Raw genomic sequence first — 21,508 nt, forward strand, 5'->3', positions numbered from 1 at the left:
TCAAGGTAAATCAACTGCCATAACTTTACATTGTTAGAATTAGTGCCAAGCAAACGTGGATTCACCAATGTTGACTTACCAGATGTATCACATCACATTCACTATTGCTAAAATTGAGAATTTTCTGAGGTAGCCAACATGCAGTCAAACTGTTCTATAGACAAAATTTTTCATCAATTCAGCATTCAGCATCAAAACAAGGTTTTCAATCTAAACCAAGCAACACACACCTCCTTTAATCATTGTTAACTAACACAAATACTTTATTTATACTATGGGAATGAGAGATGCAGTAATAGATAATAAAGGTACTCACATTTTCCATGAAGCTGTTTTACATTATTTTCTATTAATTTCCGTAGCCACTGCCACCATCTTCGTTGGAATTCGTTGTGTTCTTGCTTGGTGTGTTTCTGTTGTTTTTCCTAAATCGCGGCTAGGTGCGCTGCTGTCGCCTGTATGTCTGCATATGTCGTCTGCTGTTCAACGGTGTTAATTGCTGCAGTAACGGAAGCCAGGCGTGGCGTGCCTGACCACTATATTCAGTTCATGGTTGTAGTGCATGATGGAGTGTGTTTCTTTGATTTTTGTGTCTATGAGTGTGTGCTTTGTATTTGACATGTACTTTCTCAATTTTATGGTTGTGGAATTTGATATGCTTGGAAAGTCCGGTGGTGGCTTGGGCAGTTTTTACATTTGATAGGTGCTGCTGAATTCTCTCCTGATGGATCTGCTGATGTAATGAGCCTTTCACTCTCATTCAGCATCGTAGACACCTGGATTGTTGGAGAGAGAGAGGAAGTACCGTTTATGTTTGTTTAGTTGGTCAGCTATTTTGGAGGTTGGTTTGTGTGCTATTTGGATGTTGTAGAGGCGGAGGGCTTTGGTAAGGCAGTTGGATGTGGTAGGATGGTAGGGAAAGGCAAACCACTTGGTTTTGCTACTGGGATTTGGTTGCGATGGTGGAACAGGTTGTGTTGATGGTGCACGTTGTCTGACTTGGATTTCAGCTTTGCTGCACCATGTGGAGAGTTGACATTCAGTATATCCATGTTTTAGTGCCAGTTCCGTGCTATCTCGTTCCTCAGTTCTTCTCTGGAACAGTAGGAGAAGGCTCTTCGGAAGAAGTTTAGCCATACGTTGGCCTTTTGCTTGGGTGGATGGTGCATGGATATATTGGTTGCCTGCATCTGGTGAACAGAAGACATACAGGTGACAGCAGCACACCTAGCGGCGATTTAGGAAAAAACAACAGAAATGTGCCAAGCAACAACACAACAAATTCCAACAAGGATGTGACAGTGGCTACCGAAATTAATAGAAAATTATGTAAAACAGCTTCGCGGAAAACGTGAGTACCTTAACAACATACTTTACCTCAGCTCCCTGTATAATGGCAGTCAAGTAATTTTTTATGGCTTCATCAAAATTTTTCTTCGATTCTTCAACTGCAGCTGCACACTTCCAAAATCCAACACAATATTCAACGTCTGGTACACTCTCTTTTATTTTCCTCAACAAGCGCTCACACTCCTCCACAGGGTGATTCTGAAAGTAATGTCCAATAAATACATTGCAATATATGCATCAAAATTAACAAATCCCCAGTACAAATATGCTAATTTCCATAACAATGTAATGCATAGCAAAGAAAATGGCATACTTAACAATGTTCTAAAAAATTGTTGTGAACTGTATTTCCAATTATAAAAATGTTTTCTAACAAATGAATATGCATTTGAAACATTATATTGCACAGAAGTTGTATTTGATTATTGTGTGTTGCTTTTCAACTTTTTTACATTAATCATTTGATGATGAATTATGGGGTACAGTATTCACATATAATTATTCCCTTTTAACGTGACCTCCCTGATGGCATAGTGGTAGCATCACCACCATGTAATCAAGGGGTCCCCGGTTCAATACTCTGTGAAGGCATATAGTGGTTCAGATCCAATTTTAAACTGAGGCCCACACCTGGTTAGCTTTTCTGTGCATAAAATGGACTTAAAAACAACAAGAATGAACTCCTTTTTAATGCAGCGAGACCATTAATGTACACATGAAATATGCTTACGTATCTGTATTACTTGTTTATTTCGGTGTTGTATTAACTTGTAGTTATCCGCGTGTGCTTGCTATCACCAGTCTCGATGTGGATCTAGCAGTGGTCACTGAAATTAATCGAAAATATGTAGGTATGCGGATACAAAGCATGTTTCATGTGCATATCAATATTTGACCATGTCTAAAGTCCTAGAACATAAACAATGAAACCAGTTTTGTAGGGCCCTGTAGGAAAAAAAAAAAGCCAAATGTTGGAAGTCAAAATTTCAAAATGAAAATACTCATAAGCATACGGTTACATGCATTTATTAAGGTGTTAAACATATCAGTCACATTCTTTCTAAAGATTTCAAATTTTATGTTCAGTCAGTGGACAAGTGGTTACCAGTAACAGTGAACTGCAAGTCGGTGCACTATTGGCACAAGGAAAAAAAAATGTTACTATACAGGGTGTACAAGAAGTGATAGCGCAAATTGAAACTGAAAAGTACACTATAGTAGAAGCAAAAAGGTCTCAGTAAACTTGGGGTAGCTAACAAACTGTTTGCGAGATAATTGTGAATGTATGGTTACGATACGCCACTAACTTAATTGTTTGTACACACAGCACAAGTGACATGCCTATTATGCCTGGTTTGTTTACAATGCCCCCTTTTGTGAGTGATCAGTTGTAAACAAAGAAATCTCTGGGTGCACAAGGAGACAAGCGTATGATGTGTACAAACAATCAAAACAGTAGCGGATCATAACCATACATTCGCAATTATCTTGCAAACTGTTTATTTGCAACCAATTGTTTACGGAGACTATTTTGCTTCAACTACCTTGTACTTTTCAGTTTCAGCTTGCACCGTCACTTCTGGTACACCCTGTATACCTAGTACGACAGATTTCTTAGATTCCAATTCAATCTTAGGAGGGGGGTGGGGGCAGATGAAATATAGAACTGAAAATTATGAACTCCATTTAAAAAAACGTATTTTAGCTATACTGATGAAACCAACAAATTACAAAATGTAACACAAACACTCCTCTCTTGTAGGAACACTTACGACGGCCAAAAGCCTATGGACTTCATTGAGGACATCCTTGGCTGAATCCATGATGAATATAACTTGATTTTCATCTGGCATTACATTATTTTCTTTATTTACATCTATGTTATTTACACTGGAACCAGCTTCTTGTTCTTCATTTCTAACTGCATTACTGCCACTAGAAACACCTTGCTGTTGATTGGTCCCACAATCACTGTTATCTTCCCTTTCAATTTCTTGGTTTTTGTTTTCTGTGGAATCAGTCTCGCATATGTAGGTTTCATTACTCCCCCTGCCTCTGGAAAAACCTTGAGGTTGGACACTGGCTTCCTGAAGGAATGAATAAGGTTTGGATTTATTAAAGGGCTGTCTGTATGCTAGATAGTCACTCTACAAACAAGTGTTATAATTCCAGGTTTCACTAGACATTTTCAAGTTGTTCTCGATACACATTAATTTAAATATACAGTGAAACCTCGATTTTAGATTTTCCCGCATTTTGTTTCTTCAACTTGCTCTCCTGAGAAATGTAAAATCAAGGTTCCACTGTATAAGTATTGCATTCCAACTATACCAGAGTGGTCACACTAGGACTATCATAAAATTAAAGTATAATCCCGGTTTTCAAGGCAAACTTTCTAAAAATTCAAGGGTATACAAGCACTCTTTCAACCTTACGTATTACCACCTCGCACCATTAACTCACTCACACACAAATATAAAAAGGGTCTGTGGGATTCGAATGTATCCAAAAATTCTAATTCAATTCAATCGATTGATATATATCTATCTCAGGGTGGCTACAAACAAGCAGAAATAAAATTCCCTGACTTTTCCAGGACAGGACAAAATTTAAATTTTTCCCTGACAATTATAAACCAAATCCATATTCTTGCAAATAAGAAAGTCATACAGATCAAGGTATGTATTGTATTAAGTACCCATATTAGATTCCAAGAAATTTACTGTGATTTGCATTCAAACTACAAATTGTGAATTTTGAAAATTATTATAATTCACAAGCTAGGAAGGGATTACAGAATTTTTGATATGCTGCCAGTTTTCAATAAAATAATTGATTATTTTTAAAATTACACCTAAATGAGATTAGAGTGAAGTGTGATTGATGAAAAAATATGTTTTTTAATTTATCAATCTCCTTAGCCTTTCTCGTTATTATATGTTGATATTTCCACTGAGGTTTGGAACCCTCTGCTTGCAAGAACCATGAGTGCAGACTTATTTTTTGATGCATAAACCACTTTTATCTATCAAGGAAACAACTTAACTCTTGCAAATAAGTGAAACAATTGATTTGTACAAAACAAAGTGTCATATTTCTTTCATGTGAAACTGACTACACGCAGTTATACCATTATTGTTGGCGAAAAGGGTATATAGGGACACATTAAAAATTTAATGAAAGCAATTTATAGAAGAACTGATTTAGCTAAATATTTAAACAGGAACATGCTATTGATAAGAGCTTCCAAAAGTTTATATACGAGGGGCATCCAGAAAAAGTTCCAATGGTGTCTGTACGCGATGCTAGTGGTTGGAGCGTGACACACATATGTAGGCAGGAAAAAGTGGCTGTAATCTGGGAGTTGCAACGTAAACATTTTAGGTTAAAGATGACAACTCTCATACAGTCTCCCACCAACTGCGAGGTACATGTGGTAATCAGATTGTTGCACGCTTAGAATCCAGTATATACCCACCAGTAATTGTGCGAGATGTACAGGCCGTACGTCGTGAGCAATAGTATGGCCAGACGATGGTGCAGACAATTCATGGAAGGCCAATCCAATGTGCATGACCCCATACAGCTGAGAACATATGGGCTCTTTTGCATCACATCAAGAGAGATATTGGACCACAGTTCCAGCTTTGCATGTACCGACTTTCATCTTTTTGTTCAGCTGAAGAGGTTTCTGGCAGGACAAAGTTTTGACAGTTACACTGTAGTACAAATAAAGGGTGTTAAAAAAATACGGGCTTTTTTTAAATTGTAAATAAAAGAAGATGAACTTCGAACTAAGTGCTTTCATGGTTATGAATATTATAGGCTATGTCATTACAAAATTAATTCACTCACAGTCACAAGATGGCCTCATATCTTGAAGATGACTACCGTTTTTGCGTCAACATTCCTGAAGCCATCTAGGAACATCGTGCATGGCTCGACGTAACATGTCTCCAGGAATCTGGTTGATTTCCTCGATGATTTGTGTCTTCAGTTCCTCAACTGATGCAGGTCAATGTTCGAACACCTTTGTCTTGAGGTAACCCCACAAAAAGAAATCACAGACAGAGAGATCTGGGGGGCCATGGGATGTCACCAAATCGAGAAATCAGTCTATTGCCAAACATCTGTCTCAATGCTGCAAATGACTGCCGAGTTGTGTGTGATGTTGCCCCATCCTATCAGACATTGTCACGAATGTGTGGAAAGCGATTTAGTTCATGCACAAAAAGTTGTTCACTAAATTTTAAATGAATCTCACGTAACAGATACAGATATACTATGGCACCAAAAATTGGCCCTATATTTCTTTTGCTTTTTCATTGATAAGTTTCTCAAAATTCACGTTTTAGTTTTGGAACATTTTCCTGCCAAATATACCAAAACTTATACTTCCATTGTGCTTTTTAAACTATTATTTTAAATTGTAGGTCACATAGTCTACGTATTTCTGTGATAGTTTAATATGTTGGAACAGATTTTTGAGGAATTTATTTTCCATTATTTCTAGGTTGATCTGCAGCAGTAAAATTGCACCAATTCTCGAGACAAATATTGATGATGCGGCTCCGTGTTACGGTAGATACACACTATCTCCTATCAGAACCCCGCCACTTGGCTCTGGGATGCAAATTGTTCTGATAAAAGTTGAAAAAATCATGGGAAATGTGTGATTTAATATGGCTGCTGGAATTATTCCATGTATAACATGCATTATACTTTTCTCTTGAATAAAATGTTGAACGTGCACAAATATGGCTTATTTAATTTTTTAAGCCAAAAAATACAAGAATGTTTCATTTAGTGGTATTTTTCGTTGTTAAAGTACATTTTTTTTAATTCATGAGAAGTGCCAACAATTCACATTTTATGCCAAATTTGCATTACTTCGCTATTTTGAATGGGTGAAAAATGTGTCCAGACATCACTGCACATTCATAAACACTACTTCGCAGCAATTAACATTTTTCACTGTTATCGTGTTTGAGAAAAATCACAGTCCCTACTAATTGGAACTTACTTTCTGGATGCCCCTTGTATAAATCAGTAGAAGTGAAAAATTGAAAAATTTAGCAGGGCTGGCAGAGAAATGATTCGAGTAATTATATTAAAATATTTATTATTTGTATTTTATTTCATAACATTGGACATTGACTTCACTCAGTGACAGATTAATAACCATCTCTCATATCAAAGTGCAATGTCATTGTAAATGTACGTTAACTTGTGCAGTATTACACCTGGATGATGAAAGAAAACCTTCGTATGCATTGCTACATTAAATAAGGTCAAATGAGCCAGAAGAGTAATAAAATTCCAGCAGCATATTTGCAGTGATGCAGCACACTAACAAGGAGGCTCAGTTTATGCATGCGAATTTTGTTGGATGTAGCAGAATGACAAATATCGAACTGCTATGTTTGACACAAATTGCATGCACAAACCCAAAAAGTTTGTTCAATGAAATGTGGTACCACACCAGACAAACTCGGATATACAAGGCTCTGTTTATGCATGCGATTTTTGTCAGATGTTGCACTCCGAAGACATTCAACAAAAATCAATTCCATAAGACTGCCATGCATACGATTTTTGCTGCATGTTGTAGCGAGATATTTTGTCGAAGTTCAACATTAGTCTGACTGCGATATCCGACAAAAGCGTATTCATCAATGGAGCCTAAAATGTTCATACTGTACCACGACATTCTACAAATTACACGGTTGCATATTGCCCTTATTTGTTTCAATGTTCCTTCAGAATGTCCGACAAAATGCCATACTACTATCACGTCTACGGAGAAAAATTCAAGCAGAATTCATGCATATTTTCCGGCTCCAATAATTTACACATAATTCCTGGAATTCAAGGAATTTCCGGTGAGTAGCCACCCTGTATACCTTATCAGCCTAAGAGTTTTGCTGTGAAATATTCATCAATTCACAAATGAGACAAACAGATCAAAATATCTGTCATTTACACTATACACCTTTGCCACCCCATGTTGGTGCAAAATTAATGAAAATTAAACATTTTGCAGAACTTTCAGAATTTAGCAGCTTTTTACAGAGATACCCCACAAAATACCCAAGCTCTGGAAAAGAGATTCAATTTGAACCGAACTGATACATTGGTATTTGACTTATTACTACAGTTTGTAAACTGAACAGCATGCAGATTGTTATTGTTATGATCAATACAAGTTCCATCTGTAATACAAAACCTAAAATCTGATATGTAACAAGTCATTTCTTTCTTTACTGTCTCTCATCCTTCATATCAAAACAATCTCACACATTGTATTTATGAATAACTTCTGTTGCCTTGTTGAGGAGGTGCCAGTACATGCTTATGTATATATATTTATTGTATTATTAGTGAAATTTCCACCTAGTAGACCATTTAATACATGAAATGAATAACCAGTTTTCTATTGTACAAATTCTCTATCATAAAATTCCAGCATTTGGAAAATTGATCTATTTTTTATATTTCAGGTTATAGAGCTGCGATTCTTGATGGTATGGTTGATTGATTGATTTGCTTTATTTTACTTTGCTTTTTGTGCCACTTTTGGCTAATTTGTGAAGATGGGGATGAGTACGGCCAGCTTTAATGGAGGCCGGAGCCTTCAATTTGGCAACCCTGTAAACTGTGACATCAGCCGGCTGATGCTACCTGGAAGAAACATTAGAGAATGAACTTTCAGACGTAAAAAAAAGTAATAATTTTATGTAGCCTATTCATCCCACAATCACTTCATTTGCTCAAATTGTACTCGCTAGTGTATTCATAAGTAAAGCAGTATGTTATTAAGTTGTTAGAAACATACATTACATTTTTTGTGCCACATATCAGCATTTCACGGAGCATTCTGTATTTTTCATATGTGGCGAATCATGAATAAATATCCAATATTGATGTCATTAATATTCTTAATTATCATGTGCAAAATAAATTAGAGCTATAACCATGACGTAGAGGCTTAAAACATGTTTACGCAAAAAGAAACTTCCACGTTGACGCTGAGAAAAGTTGTGAGCATAAGGCACCACATGATAAGCTTTTACTTGTATTAAGTACAAGGGTTAAACTTCAACATTCAAACAAGAATTTGGGAAACAATACAAACTAAAACAAACTTCTAAGAGCATAAAACTGCCTAACCTAACAAAAACTGTAGAACACAAAATCACTAATTAATTCACTGTAACATATCTCAGCAAGAGAAAAACAACGGAAATGTAAAACCTTCTAATTTCTAAACCATGCAAAATTATTCAATTTCTCGCAGGGAGTAGATCGTCACCAGCACTCTGCATTATTTTAGCCTTGTACATACAAGGACTATATGCAAACAAAACAAATATTTGTACATAGGCACATCTCAATTACAATGTACTGTCTGTTGAACAAAATCTTTGCAATTATGTCATAGACTGCTAAAATGAAGACATTGCACAGAAATATGTACATAAGATTTATTTAAACTCTGAATGTAACACTCGTTCATGCTGGTTTATCACATCCACAACTACTTTGTACGTCTTAATTTTAGAACTTTAAGGCCAGTGTGTTAGATCTTCCATCATTTAAATATTTAGATGTTAGATTTGAATGTCATTCATAAATGCTAGCAACTAAATAAGGGCAAACTACACATTATTGTAAAGTTCCATACTGCATATGAAATGTAAAGTTGGCCTTGCATTTTCTGCTTATTTCCAGTTATTTAACGGCAAATTTATATTTATATTATTAATGTATGTTTTCCATTTACATCGTAATGTCAATCTTCCATCCAGATTTGGAAAAGAAAAACATTTTACACAGATTCCCTTATTTCTTTAAGTAAACATCAATTTTGCTATTTGCGCTCATGCTATGTAGCTTCATGTTTAGGCCAGTGAGACAGCGTTGCCAAATTTAAGGATTCCAGCCTTTAATAAAGCGGGCCGTGGGATGAGTGATGATATGATGAAATTTATGAATGGACACTCACAAACATCCATGCCCAGTCAGGATTCAAACCCGGGACCCCCTGGTGTTGTAGTGTGATGTGCTAACCACTTTGCCATGGGGATCTTGATGGTATGGAAGCCGAGGCTCGCAAAGTTATGTGGAAAATGTGTTGCCAAGAATCACAGCTCTGTACATAACCACACATGCAAAATGTTGGGAATTTTATGGTGGAGACTCTGTTAAGAGAAATTTATTTGAAAGCCAAAGAACTGTTTACTATTTCAAGTATCAACAGATTAAGCTAATTATACATAAAACCAAAAGATAAGCCATAACAACCTGAGTATCTGATGTATCCTCGATTTTGTCGTATGTTGTATTCAGAGCATTTGTACTTAGTTTGTTGGAGCCGCTGGCGTGAACTGTAGCATCAGGTACAGGAACAAAATTATGCACATCACCCCCAAAGCATCGCACATGTCGACGTCGATAGGCAGAATTTCCCTGTTGAAGCCAAGCACCGATCTCCTTTCTGCAGGAAGCAAGAGTAAAAGAAGACAAATTTCAATTTGGTTACATAAGTAGAAGTATATATTAAAATTCCAGTGAAGTTGTATGGTTATGAATATTAATAAAGAAGGTTCATGTTCATAAGGAACATTTTATTTTGGATTTGTATAATACTACCAAGTAGTTACTGGTATAGGTGAGTCCCAATAAAAAAAAACTAAATATACGGGATAAACTATGAAAAATCTAAAGTGGTAATGCAAAGAAAATACAACAAAAAACTACAGTATTACCATGAATATTGTATTTATATTGCTCACTACACTAGTAACAATGATGTTAACAAAAAAAACAACAACAGTTAAACAATATTGAAGGAACACTTTGAAATAAATGGTGAGGTGTCTTCTGCTTCAGGATGTCACATTGTTTCTGAAGCAGAAGTTCTGAATTATTCTGTCTGAATTACTCAATGTGTAACATGCACTGTAATTTTTCAACCTAAAATGTTGGTGGGGAAAAATGTATGATATGGTACACTTCGCAACATCTTATTTGACCGCCCTGAAAAATTTCAAAGTCCGGAATTCGTAAATTTGGCAGCATAGCGCTTCAGAGCCAACTAAGAGTAGCCAACTTTGCAACATTTCTTCTTCTTGAATGAAAACGCTCGTGATTTTTTTTCATTCTTTCACATTCCATAAAGTAAAGATACCCTAAAACAGTAATAAAATATATGAGTAGACAAAAAAAATGTTAAGTAGAAATACGAATGTTGAAAATATTTCAATATTCTTCGTTCTGAATTTGAAAATAGGAAACTGTATGTGCATTGTGAAACACTGAACAGGTTCTCATCCACCTGGAAAGAATTGTGGTCACATTTGAATGCAAGAAGGCAAATTTATGATGATTTTATGCGAAATGTTTAGTAAAGATACCTTGCACAACACCAAATGATTCTACAAAGTGTGTCTTTTCCTTGGTTCATGGCGAAAAATGGTTCGAAACTCCGGCACAATGTTGCTTCAACAGAGATTAACGTGTTTTACCGAGCTTTCCGTTAGCAATCTCCTGGAGTAGTTGGTTAAATGACAGCACTTTCGTCTTTTTACTGTTTTCGTCAAGATCGAAACATCGTAGGTTCAAATCCCACTCTTTCCTGATTATTTTTTCCTTTTTATTTACCAAGTACGAAGTGTTCTAATAACGTAATATAATATTATATGATATTACTGTAAATATGTATGCGGTGCATGCTCAGTGGCTGCGATTTTGTTTCAAAACTGATGGGGCAAGGTGTGGGGAGGGCAAGGACAGTTTCTTTCCCTTGGTAGATAATGTTTAGTATAGTGCTGGATCATCTGCCCCTCCACACTCCATAATCGTGGCCACTGTGCATGTCTCAAGTAATGCTTCTACTAATGTTTTTAATCTTTCAGTGACTGGCAGGATTTTAGGAAATACTTTTTCCTATCATTCAGCTGTTATAACCTACAAACTTTAGGCTAAAAGACTAAAAATCGGCAACTTACGTGTGTGAGTATGAGATTTTTCGTACTACGTTTCGGAGGTTGCACTACCTCCTTCTTCAGGTTGAAACGAAGTTGTTCAGACACCGGACATGGTGCCTCGTCGTGAAAGTGAAGGTTAAGGATTTAGGTTAAAAAGTTGCTTGAAGGACACTTTCTAAAAAAGAATATAAATTACACATCTAAAACCGCGCAATACTATAAAAACAAAAGAACATCCAAGGCTGAAGTTGGTGAACTGCTGTCCAATGCTCAGGGTAGGCGAATGCACGGTGTCAGCCCGTACCTGGGGAAAGAGAACTTCCCCTCCTCAATTCTTCCGAACTGGGGCTCGGGAGTCACCAATCCAAGGAGAAGTCGACCTCCACCTCGGCGGCTTTCCTGACCTCAGGAGTAACATGGAAGCCCATCTCGTCCCTAAACACTGCGACCTTATCCCATTTTTTAAAGAAATTAACCCAGCCGTCTTCTAAATTCCCATCGTCCCTATTAAGTTTATTCCAATTTTTCGCGCATATATAGGCAGCTTCATATACGTTTCTATCCAATTTATTGTTAACCTCCCTAATAACTTCCCTTTTAGCAATCTTATGTTGGTTAACCAATATGTGTTCAGATAATCCGGTTTTGGGTATGCCCTCCTTTACGTCTTTATCATGCTCTCCCCACCTAACTTGCATACTTCTCCCGGTTTGTCCCACATATTCCTTTCCGCATTCACACACTATCCTGTATACTCCTTTCCGCTCTTCAGGGTTATTGCGCTTATCCCCCCTCCCCTTCTTATAGGATGTAAAGTGCTTTTCAATACTCCGGGGCGCTCTTACCCCACATTTTATTCCGTAACCCCTCACGGACTTTTCAATTTTCTCTGAGACCCCCTTAAAATATGGGATCCCGACAAAATATGTGTTTTTTTCCCCGTTTCCTATCTCAGTTTTTTTATCCCCTTTGTCATTTTGCGATGTTTCTTGCCTAATAATCCTTTTGGCTTTCCTAGCTACTTTTTCCAGGTCGCGGATAGTGTACCCGTTCTTTACCCCCACCTTCCTTATCCATTCCCCTTCTTTCTCTTTCTCTTTCTCGTCATTGCACAGTCTTTCGGCGCGAATGAAAAAGTTAAGAAAAACATTTAATTTAGTCCTATTCGAGTGTTGGGATCTCTTATGGAGGTACATCTCTCCAGCTAACGGTTTATGGAAGACCCCGGTTACGATCCGTTGTCCGGTTTTAGTAAGGCACAAGTCAAGAAAGTGAATCTTTCCGTTGGCCATATCTTCATACTCACACACGTAAGTTGCCGATTTTTAGTCTTTTAGCCTAAAGTTTGTATTTAATTGTGAGTAATTCGCACATTACCAGTATGTTTCAGCTGTTATAAGTTAACACATATTAAGAAGTTACATGTCAACTTTCTGCATCCGGAAATGCTGGACATAAATAGCATAAATATCAACGGAAATATCCAAGAAACGTAGATAAGCATTCTCGTCCAAAGCCGTTTACTTCCCGAAAAAGATTTTGCAAAGAAGTAGGTTTGAACCCATGACCTTCCATTCCATAAGCAAACGATTCCCCTACACCACACGGTTCACGTTATTTTATGTACTCGGTTCGGATCCCACTTTAAACTGTAGGTCCAGTCCCGGTTAGCCTTACTATGCATAAAGTTGACTTAAAATACCAAATCAACCAATTCATCTCCTTTCAGAGTGGGTCTTCTATGATACTGTAGTCGGCCAGCATCCGAAAATAACAGTTCTGTTTCGCGTATACCAGAGTGTAATTGCATTTAATATTGTGACTAATTTTACTTTAAAACTACATATTAAAGCGATAATAGTGTCCTGAAATAGAACCTCAAAGAAGATCTTCACACAAAGCATTTTAATCTATTGCCAAACATTTCAGTTAAGAATAACATTATGCTTTTCCATTGACCGTATTTTCGATTCATGGTGAATTTGCTAAAAGGACCATGTCAAGAAATCTAAATATGTAAGTTTTACTATCAAATGCATTTAAAATGTACGAAACGACAGGGGAGAACAATAAACCTCAAAAATAAGTAAAAATGCAACACAAACTGTTAAAAATACTGACAAAAGCCAAAAAAGGCCGAAATATGAAGAAAAAATGTAAAATAGAAAGTGTTTTCCGGCTCTAACTGAAAGGAAACGGACATGATATCAGGTTTAGCATTGTTTTTAAGGGTCAGAAAAAAAAGTTGATTTTTCATCAACTTCCGGACCCTAATTAGTAATTATGACCATTGAAAAAGTTGGAGGTAGCTTACTTAAAATTTTCTTGCTGAGGGATCGTATCGTCTCATATCTCCACTTCATAATAAAGAAAAACACCAAGTTCATATTTCGAAAATGATTTGGAGTTTTCCACCACGAAAATATGTTTTTCATAGTTTGAAGTTCGTTAGTATTATCTTTCAAGGTTTCCATTGTTTTAATTTCACACATATTTTATATTTCATACGTTCCTCTCTCTCTTCATACAGTCTTTGGAAAAAAGCTGAAGTTTCTTGTCAAACGGGGTCTGGTTCAAATGACTCCTTTTCGCTCTCCTGTTCCTACTTTAAACAAACAACAAAATACTTCGTAACTAAACGATTGCTTGTTCAAAACACAAAATTTTTACACAATTTACAAATAATGACAAAACGCCAATAGACATGTTCATCATTTTTCCCTTTCAGCGTTTCTCGGATTTTATCTGAATTAGTTTCCTCATGAAGATTGCCATGAGGAAATTATAGATATCACATTATGTGCGAATTGGTTTCTTCAAACTGGTAGCAAATTTTAACATGAGCTACCTGGGAAGAGGTAGCGTGCTTGATTCCTACGAGGGAGGTCGTAAGTTCGAATCTCCACCTAGGCAGGATTTTTTTCAGGAGTATATCGTTGGGTGTAAAGTTTATCCACCATGCTAAGAAGTTAACATAGGTCTCTGTAGTTCACGAGAGGAAAGGAAATAGTAAGAGAAAGTTATTTCGATGATAGGAGGAAGTCACATGCCACGTGGAATGCGCAGAATCAAGTTACGTAAAATGGTAATGGTGGTTTCGAATATTGCAAAGTTTGTTATATCTTATACTCCTACTTTCTGTTCAAAGAAGACAAACATTTTAGATACAAAGCAGAGAGAATTAACGATCATTATGAGGTTTTGAATTTTTTGTTTGTCACTCACTATATAAATACTTATTAGTAGTTTCTTAGCGAATCGGCCTTCGTCGCAATAACCATTTACTTATGTTAATTAGCGATTCGCTATTAGTTTTAGATGCATGGTAAGATGGTGGTGAGGGGATTGGCAACAGTCATTACGAAGGAACGGACAAAAAATTACCAATCTTGGCAATTTGAACTCATTAAACGCTCTCCTTCGTTACAGTACTGCACTACATCACTACTTAACATAACTGTATATCTTTTTTTAGTATATCGAAATCAAATAATCAATATTTTAGGTGTCAGTGAAGAACAAGCAATACATAACTTAAATAACATTACATTTTGCATCCTGAATACATATGAGTAGAGGCATGCAAATTTCGTTTTTCACGAAAACACGAAATATGAAATAACATGCTGTAATGTTCATTTTTCATGTTTCTGAAAGGTCTGAGGTGCATTTTTCTACCCTGTTTGTCACGAAATAATGCGAAATGAACTGCAAAATGCGAAATTGACTCTTAAACACGAAATTTACCGTTTATATACCAACGCGACAATTTCTGAAGTCTGAAGTATCCTGTGAGTTATGCAATTCACGGAAAAATGATTAATTCTGCTGTAAATATTTGAGAAGCAAAAATGGACCCCTTTACACAGGAATAAACTTAATATTCTGGTAACTACATAAATGTGCTATTAGAAGGGATAAGTTTATTTTGTGTAATAAGTGCATTTTTTAAATCAAATTTAGGATTATATTCACAATATTAGAACCAAAATGTCATTTTATATAACACTTTTGATGTAATTATTCACCGCTATAACACCGAAATTTTATTTTATTTACCGCTTTTGAACCCGAAATCGACTCTATTTTGTACCGACATTTTGCTTTTTTATTTACCAAAAATATGTGCCTCTACATATGAGTCATTCCATGCCAAATCAACACAGCCTCTGACCTGACCATCTCCGATTTTTATGAAATTTGGGGAATTGAAACTACGCATGGAACTTAGTAAGCATAAAAATTTTTAGTTTCGTGCATCTTGTAATTGTTAAATTATTCAAGGTCAAAGTTAGCATAAATTGCCTTTTTTGAACCTGCTTAGCTATACTCAATGTGCTGTAACTCCGCCCCTATTTTGCCTAGGAAGCTCAAATAAAGCTTATTGTACAGGGAATTGAACAAGCTTTCCAGTGATATATAACAAGCCTACCTTTGGATAAAAATATAATTTTGTCACGTGACCTTGACTTTTGACCTTGAATATCTCAAAACATGTCATCACCAAAAATCGTGAAAAAAATATATTTGGTCCCTCATACCATACTCTAAAACATACCAAAAAATCAATCTGGGACTGCAATGGGATCAGAAGATACAAAATAATATGTGTAACTATGTGACTGATAAAAGCCCCATCACATGAACTATGAAGAGTCAAATGTCCCTTAACACTCCCTACAAAATGTGAAGGAGTTATCCTGGTCCTGAAAAAAATAGGTTAGGTACAGGGAGATCCCTAGCTGTGTGTGTCAAGCGCAAGTCCGACATATTGTTTACGGCCATATTGAATTCAACGCAAAAATTTCAAAGGAAAGGGGGTTATGTGATATATCAAATCAGGCTAGAATTTCACGAGAAATAAAGTGACGAAGGATTTTCCAACATATATTTAACCAGCAAAAATTTATTACTGTATGCTTGTAACCATTTTCTCCTTTTCGAGGTGTGAAAAACAAAGTAATAAGAATGCTCCTAACGTGTTAGGAACTCATCGAGATCACGCTGACATCTTGGGAGAGAAAGAAGTATATGCACCATTGCATATGATTTTAATCAGCTACATTCACCAAATAGTTGAATAGTGAAGAATATTGGGAAAAGTATCTCAAACAATTACGTGACACTTCCTTTGGAATGAAAAATTCTTCAGTGACGAGGCAAATTTTTATGTTCACGGTGAAGTTAATAAAAATAATATGCAATATCTGTGATTTGCTCAGTCGAATGGTTGTTGCTGGTAAGCTAATTATGAGGTATAATGTATGGCGAACGGAAATGGTTGGTCCATATTCAACCTTAAATGGTGAGGGCTTCTTGGATTTGTTAAGTGAACAGGTTTTTTCACCCTTGCTTACGGGATATGGCACTTTTTGAGAGTTTTGAAACAGGACAGTGTGTGAGCACACTATGTAGACATTTTGGCAATTTCTTCATGGTAATTTTCTAGGTAGATTGATGGGCACACGGGATCTATTAAAAGGCCTGCACATTCCCCAGATCTAACATCTTAGGAGGACTTTTACCTTCAGAAACATTTGAAGAGAATGGTGCATGCACTAAAAGTCCCTGATATTGACCATCTGAGAGAAGGCATAGTTGCTGCTTGCGATGTTGTTGCACATGCTACATTACCAAATGTTCTATGCGAGTGTGAGAGACGTCAACGAGTGTGCTCACAGGAACATTGACAACATTATAATGTGCATATATTGTAAGTGAAAGATATGTGTATAACTTTTTGCTGGCGTAAGATACGTTGGAAAATCCTTCGTCACTTCATTTCTCGTGAAATTCTAGCCTCATTTGATATATCACATCACCCCCTTTCCTTTGAAATGTTTGCGTTGAATTCAATATGGCGGTCAACAATATGCCGGACCTGTGCTTGACACACACGGCTAGAAATCTCCCTGTGCCTAACCTATTTCTTTCATATATGTGATTTGTGAATTAATCAATGTATGTGTGTTAACACAACATATGAACAATAACTAAAAAGAAATAAAAAGAAAAGTTTTAACTTTAAATCCTGGAAATCTCCAACTTCTAAGGGGAAATATGCGCAGAAGGGACATCCCTCAAGTGTGCATGGGATTAATTTTCTAAATATTCTAATATCAACGGTATCTGTTCAGCTAACAAAAAAAGAAAAAAAATGTGGAGAGGGTGGGATTTGAACCTGCTACCTTTCACGCTTGATGAAAAATAAAGATAGCAGCGCCTAACCAACTGCTCTATGTTAACTTGATAATGTTATACCCTTAAAAACATGTGATGTTTATGAAGACTTCCACCTTCCTGTATTTCAAGCACATTTTCTCGACAAGTCGTGGAAAATATATGTTTTTGAGAACTGTTGGATATTATGCAAGGTATTGTAAATAAAATGTCACATAAACTCCTCACAAATTTGCTTCTTTCTGCACAAATTTGATGGCAATTTCCTCCAGGTGGAGAAAAACTCTATTCAGTGTTTCAATCCCCCCAAATTTCAGGTCGAGCAAGCAGAATCGTAAATATCCTTCAAGGTTCTTTTTCAAATTTATTATTTCTGTTTGATTGTGTATTATAATACCGGTTTATAGTTTCTAAGTTCATGGAAAGTGTTAAATTGAAAACCTATCACCGCAGCGTTTTTCGTCTAGTGGAAGGACCTACTCAAAGTTGGCTACTCTCACCTGGAACTGAAGTGCAATGTTGCTAAGTTTACGATTTCGGGACTTAGAATTCTTTCGGGGCGGTCAAATAAGATGTTGCGAAGTGTACATCATAACCATTCATGTGTATCTCAAATTAGAAAATAAAAGTACCCAAAGAGTGCTAGGGTGAATTTCAGAGATGTAAAATGCTTGCTTAGACCATGAGACTTCTCTTTCATACACACACACCCTAGAGTAGCCAGTTTATACACTGCTATTTATTCAGTGCCAAGGTATTCTGCTAGCGGAAAGAGATGCACAAATATCTACAAATGCCAAAATACTTGTTATGGATACCCACCCATTAGTGTACTCTGACCCAAATAAATATTCCCTGAAGAACCTGTATGATATATTCACATATGTGATGATTTTGATGTGAATTGTCTTAGGGTAAAATAATATAAAAACAAGGCACATACGGATACCCATCCATTAGTGTACTCTGACCCAAATAAATATTCCCTGAAGAACCTGGATGATATATTCACATATGTGATGATTTTGATGTGAATTGTCCTAGGGTAAAATAATACAAAAACAAGGCACACATGATATTATAAAGAAATAAATTATTATAGATTTGGTTTTATGGAAATATTGGATTGAAATTAGCAATTTTACAGATAAAGCTGATATACCCTTATGGACTGATATCAATTGGCTACAAATTATTCTGCCATTTTGTTGTAATTTTTATGGATAATCTCCATGCCCTACTTTTAAAAAAAAGGTAAATGTCTCAATATGCAACTTCTTTTGCACTGCAGTCAGCTTGAAACACAGATTTATTAAGGCCATGATCCATTCAGGTTCTTCAAGGACCATTTCTAATTTTATATCGGATCGGTAGAATATGGGTTATCGGTATCGGCAAATTTTATATCTGTGCTTTATCAGTATCAGCCAAAATTTCATATCTGCTCATCCCTACTTTTCAATAACTCTCCCCCAATAAACACACACACCATGCTAAAAGCAATTTGAAATTTTAAACCTGCTTGCCTCTTGATACTTGACACTGGAGAGCAAGATTTTGAAGTTCTTTTTGCTGGGGTGCAGCTCTTCTTGCTTGGAGTTTTCCATTTTGAAACTGGTGTCCTGTAGGATGAAGTACTGGGTTGATCTGGAGTTCTTGTTGCTTCCACCAGTTCTTCCTCACCCTCATGTATCACAGGCAGATAACCTGGAGTGCAGGCTTCCAGTCTGGGTGTCCGCAGAGGCAAAACACTGCTCTGACTTCTAACTGGTGTTATGTTCAACTCATCGTTTGATCTTTCTTGCCGTGGTGTTGTGTAGGTTGACACATCAGCAATATTTACTGGAGTTAGCTGTCTCACAGAATCTTTAGATTGTCTTTCATGAAGTATTGGAGAAATGATACCTAAAACAGACTGCAGTGTTCAAATATCCATACATGTAACTAGTCAAAAATGAAATATGCATGCCTCTATGTATAATAGATAGAGGCATGCAAATTTCGTTTTTGACGAAAACACGAAATGTGAAATAACATGCTGTAATGTTCATTTTTCATGTTTCTGAAAGGTGAGAGGTGCATTTTTCTACCCTGTGTTGTCACGAAATAATGTGAGATGAACTGCAAAATGCGAAATAGACTCTTACACACGAAATTTACCATTTATACACCGACACGACACTTTCTGGAATCTGAAGTATCCTGAGAGTTATGCAATTCACGGAAAATTGATTAATTCTGCTGTAAATATTTGAGAAGTAAAAATGGACCCCTTTACACAGGAATAATCTTAATACTCTGGTAATTACATAAATGTGCTATTAGAAGGGATAAGTTTATTTCGTGTAATAAGTTTGTTTTAAATCAAATTTAGGATTATATTCACAATTTTAAAACCAAAATGTCATTTTTTATAGCACTTTTGATGTGATTATTCACCACTATAACACCGAAATGTTATTTTATTTACTGCTTTTGAACCCGAAATCAACTCTGTTTTTGTACCGAAATTTTGCTTTTTTATTTACCAAAAATATGTGCCTCTAATAATAGAATAAAAATAGCATACTTATGGTGTTGATTATGGAAAGATCCATATTTCAATGGTAGTTTGTATTACTTTTCCGATTAATTACGAAGGACCTTCATTAATATAGGCTATGCCATCTAGGACGAAGATGCCTTTATGAAATACATGTAATCAAGGCAGTGGTCATGCAAAATTAACATGAAACCAATACAAAGTGCAATATGGAAATACTGATCTTTACATATTCAATACCTGAACTGCGTTTACCATGTTAATCAGCACTTATGGTGGTTAATAATCATATTTCATACTTTAGGAAGAAAATACACACACATGAATGCACTCAGGATATACATCCAGTGCTTATTTTTGCAGCATGGAACATGTAACAACTAGAACATTTTTTACATAGGCAAGAAAAAAAAAGCTGTCTCATTGAAACAAATGTAGATAAACATTTCCAAATGTATAATATACTCCAGTATTTTTTCAATAGCTCCTATGCATCTATATCCTTTCAATAACTTTAATTATCACTAATTATCTAGTAAACCTGATTCCAATTGACTGCCTAACCTCTTGAGGTCCTCTGACAAGCACCATGGGATTTCATTTGACACATCATACCTTCAAAGCAGATGATTATATTTAGTTGTGTTCTTTTTCTTTTGTTCATTATTATACATTTGATTTTACGGCATATTCTAAAAAAACTATATTTTTAGTGTTTTTTAAAAACACTTTTATAAAAGTTTTTTTTTTCCTTTTCAAGAAAATGCCAGCAATATTACTGAAAACTGGCTCTGGCATTGGACATATGATACATGCTGCCAGGCCCACTTGTGTTTCTACAAAAAATGCTCTTTTATGGGGATAACCTGAATGCTTCAACCTATTTTCAATCATAGGGCTGATCCTACAACCTAATTCTTTGAACCCTGTTTATCAGCATGAGATGGCTAGTTGGCTCTTCATTATTGAAGGGAAGAAGGTGAAACTTTGGTGGATTGTTGACATGCATCAGTTTTATTGGATGGGAACTTCATTTTTGATTTGGGCTATATTAGGTGTTAGACTGGAAACTCCATATTTCTGAAATTTTTGCATCTCCCCCCAAATTATATTTTGCAGATTTTTCCCCAAAATATGTGTGAGCACAAATGACATATGATAGTTATTGATTGAGTTAGTGTTTTAAGTCCACTTTATGCACGGTAAGGCTATTTGGGACTGGACCTACAGTTTAAAGTGGGAACCGAACCACTATGTGCCTCCATCGGGTATCCCCGTTGATTACAAGGCAACAACACTACCACTGCACTATTGGGAAGGCCTATGTGATAGTTATTAGCTGCAAATTTCAATGCCTTTACAGTAGAAAATAAATTTTAATCCAGGAACATAAAAACAGGGTTCCACTGTGTTCACTTTTCATTTTTGCCTGAAAAGTATTTAAACA

At 36.1% G+C, this 21,508-nt stretch overlaps 1 protein-coding gene across 1 annotated transcript in view; it reads right to left on the reverse strand.

The window, feature by feature from the left end:
- The window catches only part of LOC145990945 (uncharacterized), a 70,961-nt gene that overhangs the window by 19,074 nt on the left and 30,379 nt on the right, over positions 1–21,508 (reverse strand). Inside the window, exons 6-9 of the mRNA XM_083126510.1 lie at positions 19,046–19,424; positions 9,655–9,847; positions 3,123–3,437; positions 1,378–1,548 (exon numbers count right to left, since the gene is read on the reverse strand). Coding sequence (XP_082982636.1) covers positions 1,378–1,548; positions 3,123–3,437; positions 9,655–9,847; positions 19,046–19,424 — 1,058 coding nt within the window. The remainder of the gene's footprint in view (positions 1–1,377; positions 1,549–3,122; positions 3,438–9,654; positions 9,848–19,045; positions 19,425–21,508) is intronic.

The sequence above is a fragment of the Lepisma saccharinum genome, chromosome 8, assembly GCF_977018435.1.
Source record: "Lepisma saccharinum chromosome 8, izLepSacc3.1, whole genome shotgun sequence".
Classification (NCBI taxonomy): Eukaryota; Metazoa; Arthropoda; class Insecta; order Zygentoma; family Lepismatidae; genus Lepisma; species Lepisma saccharinum.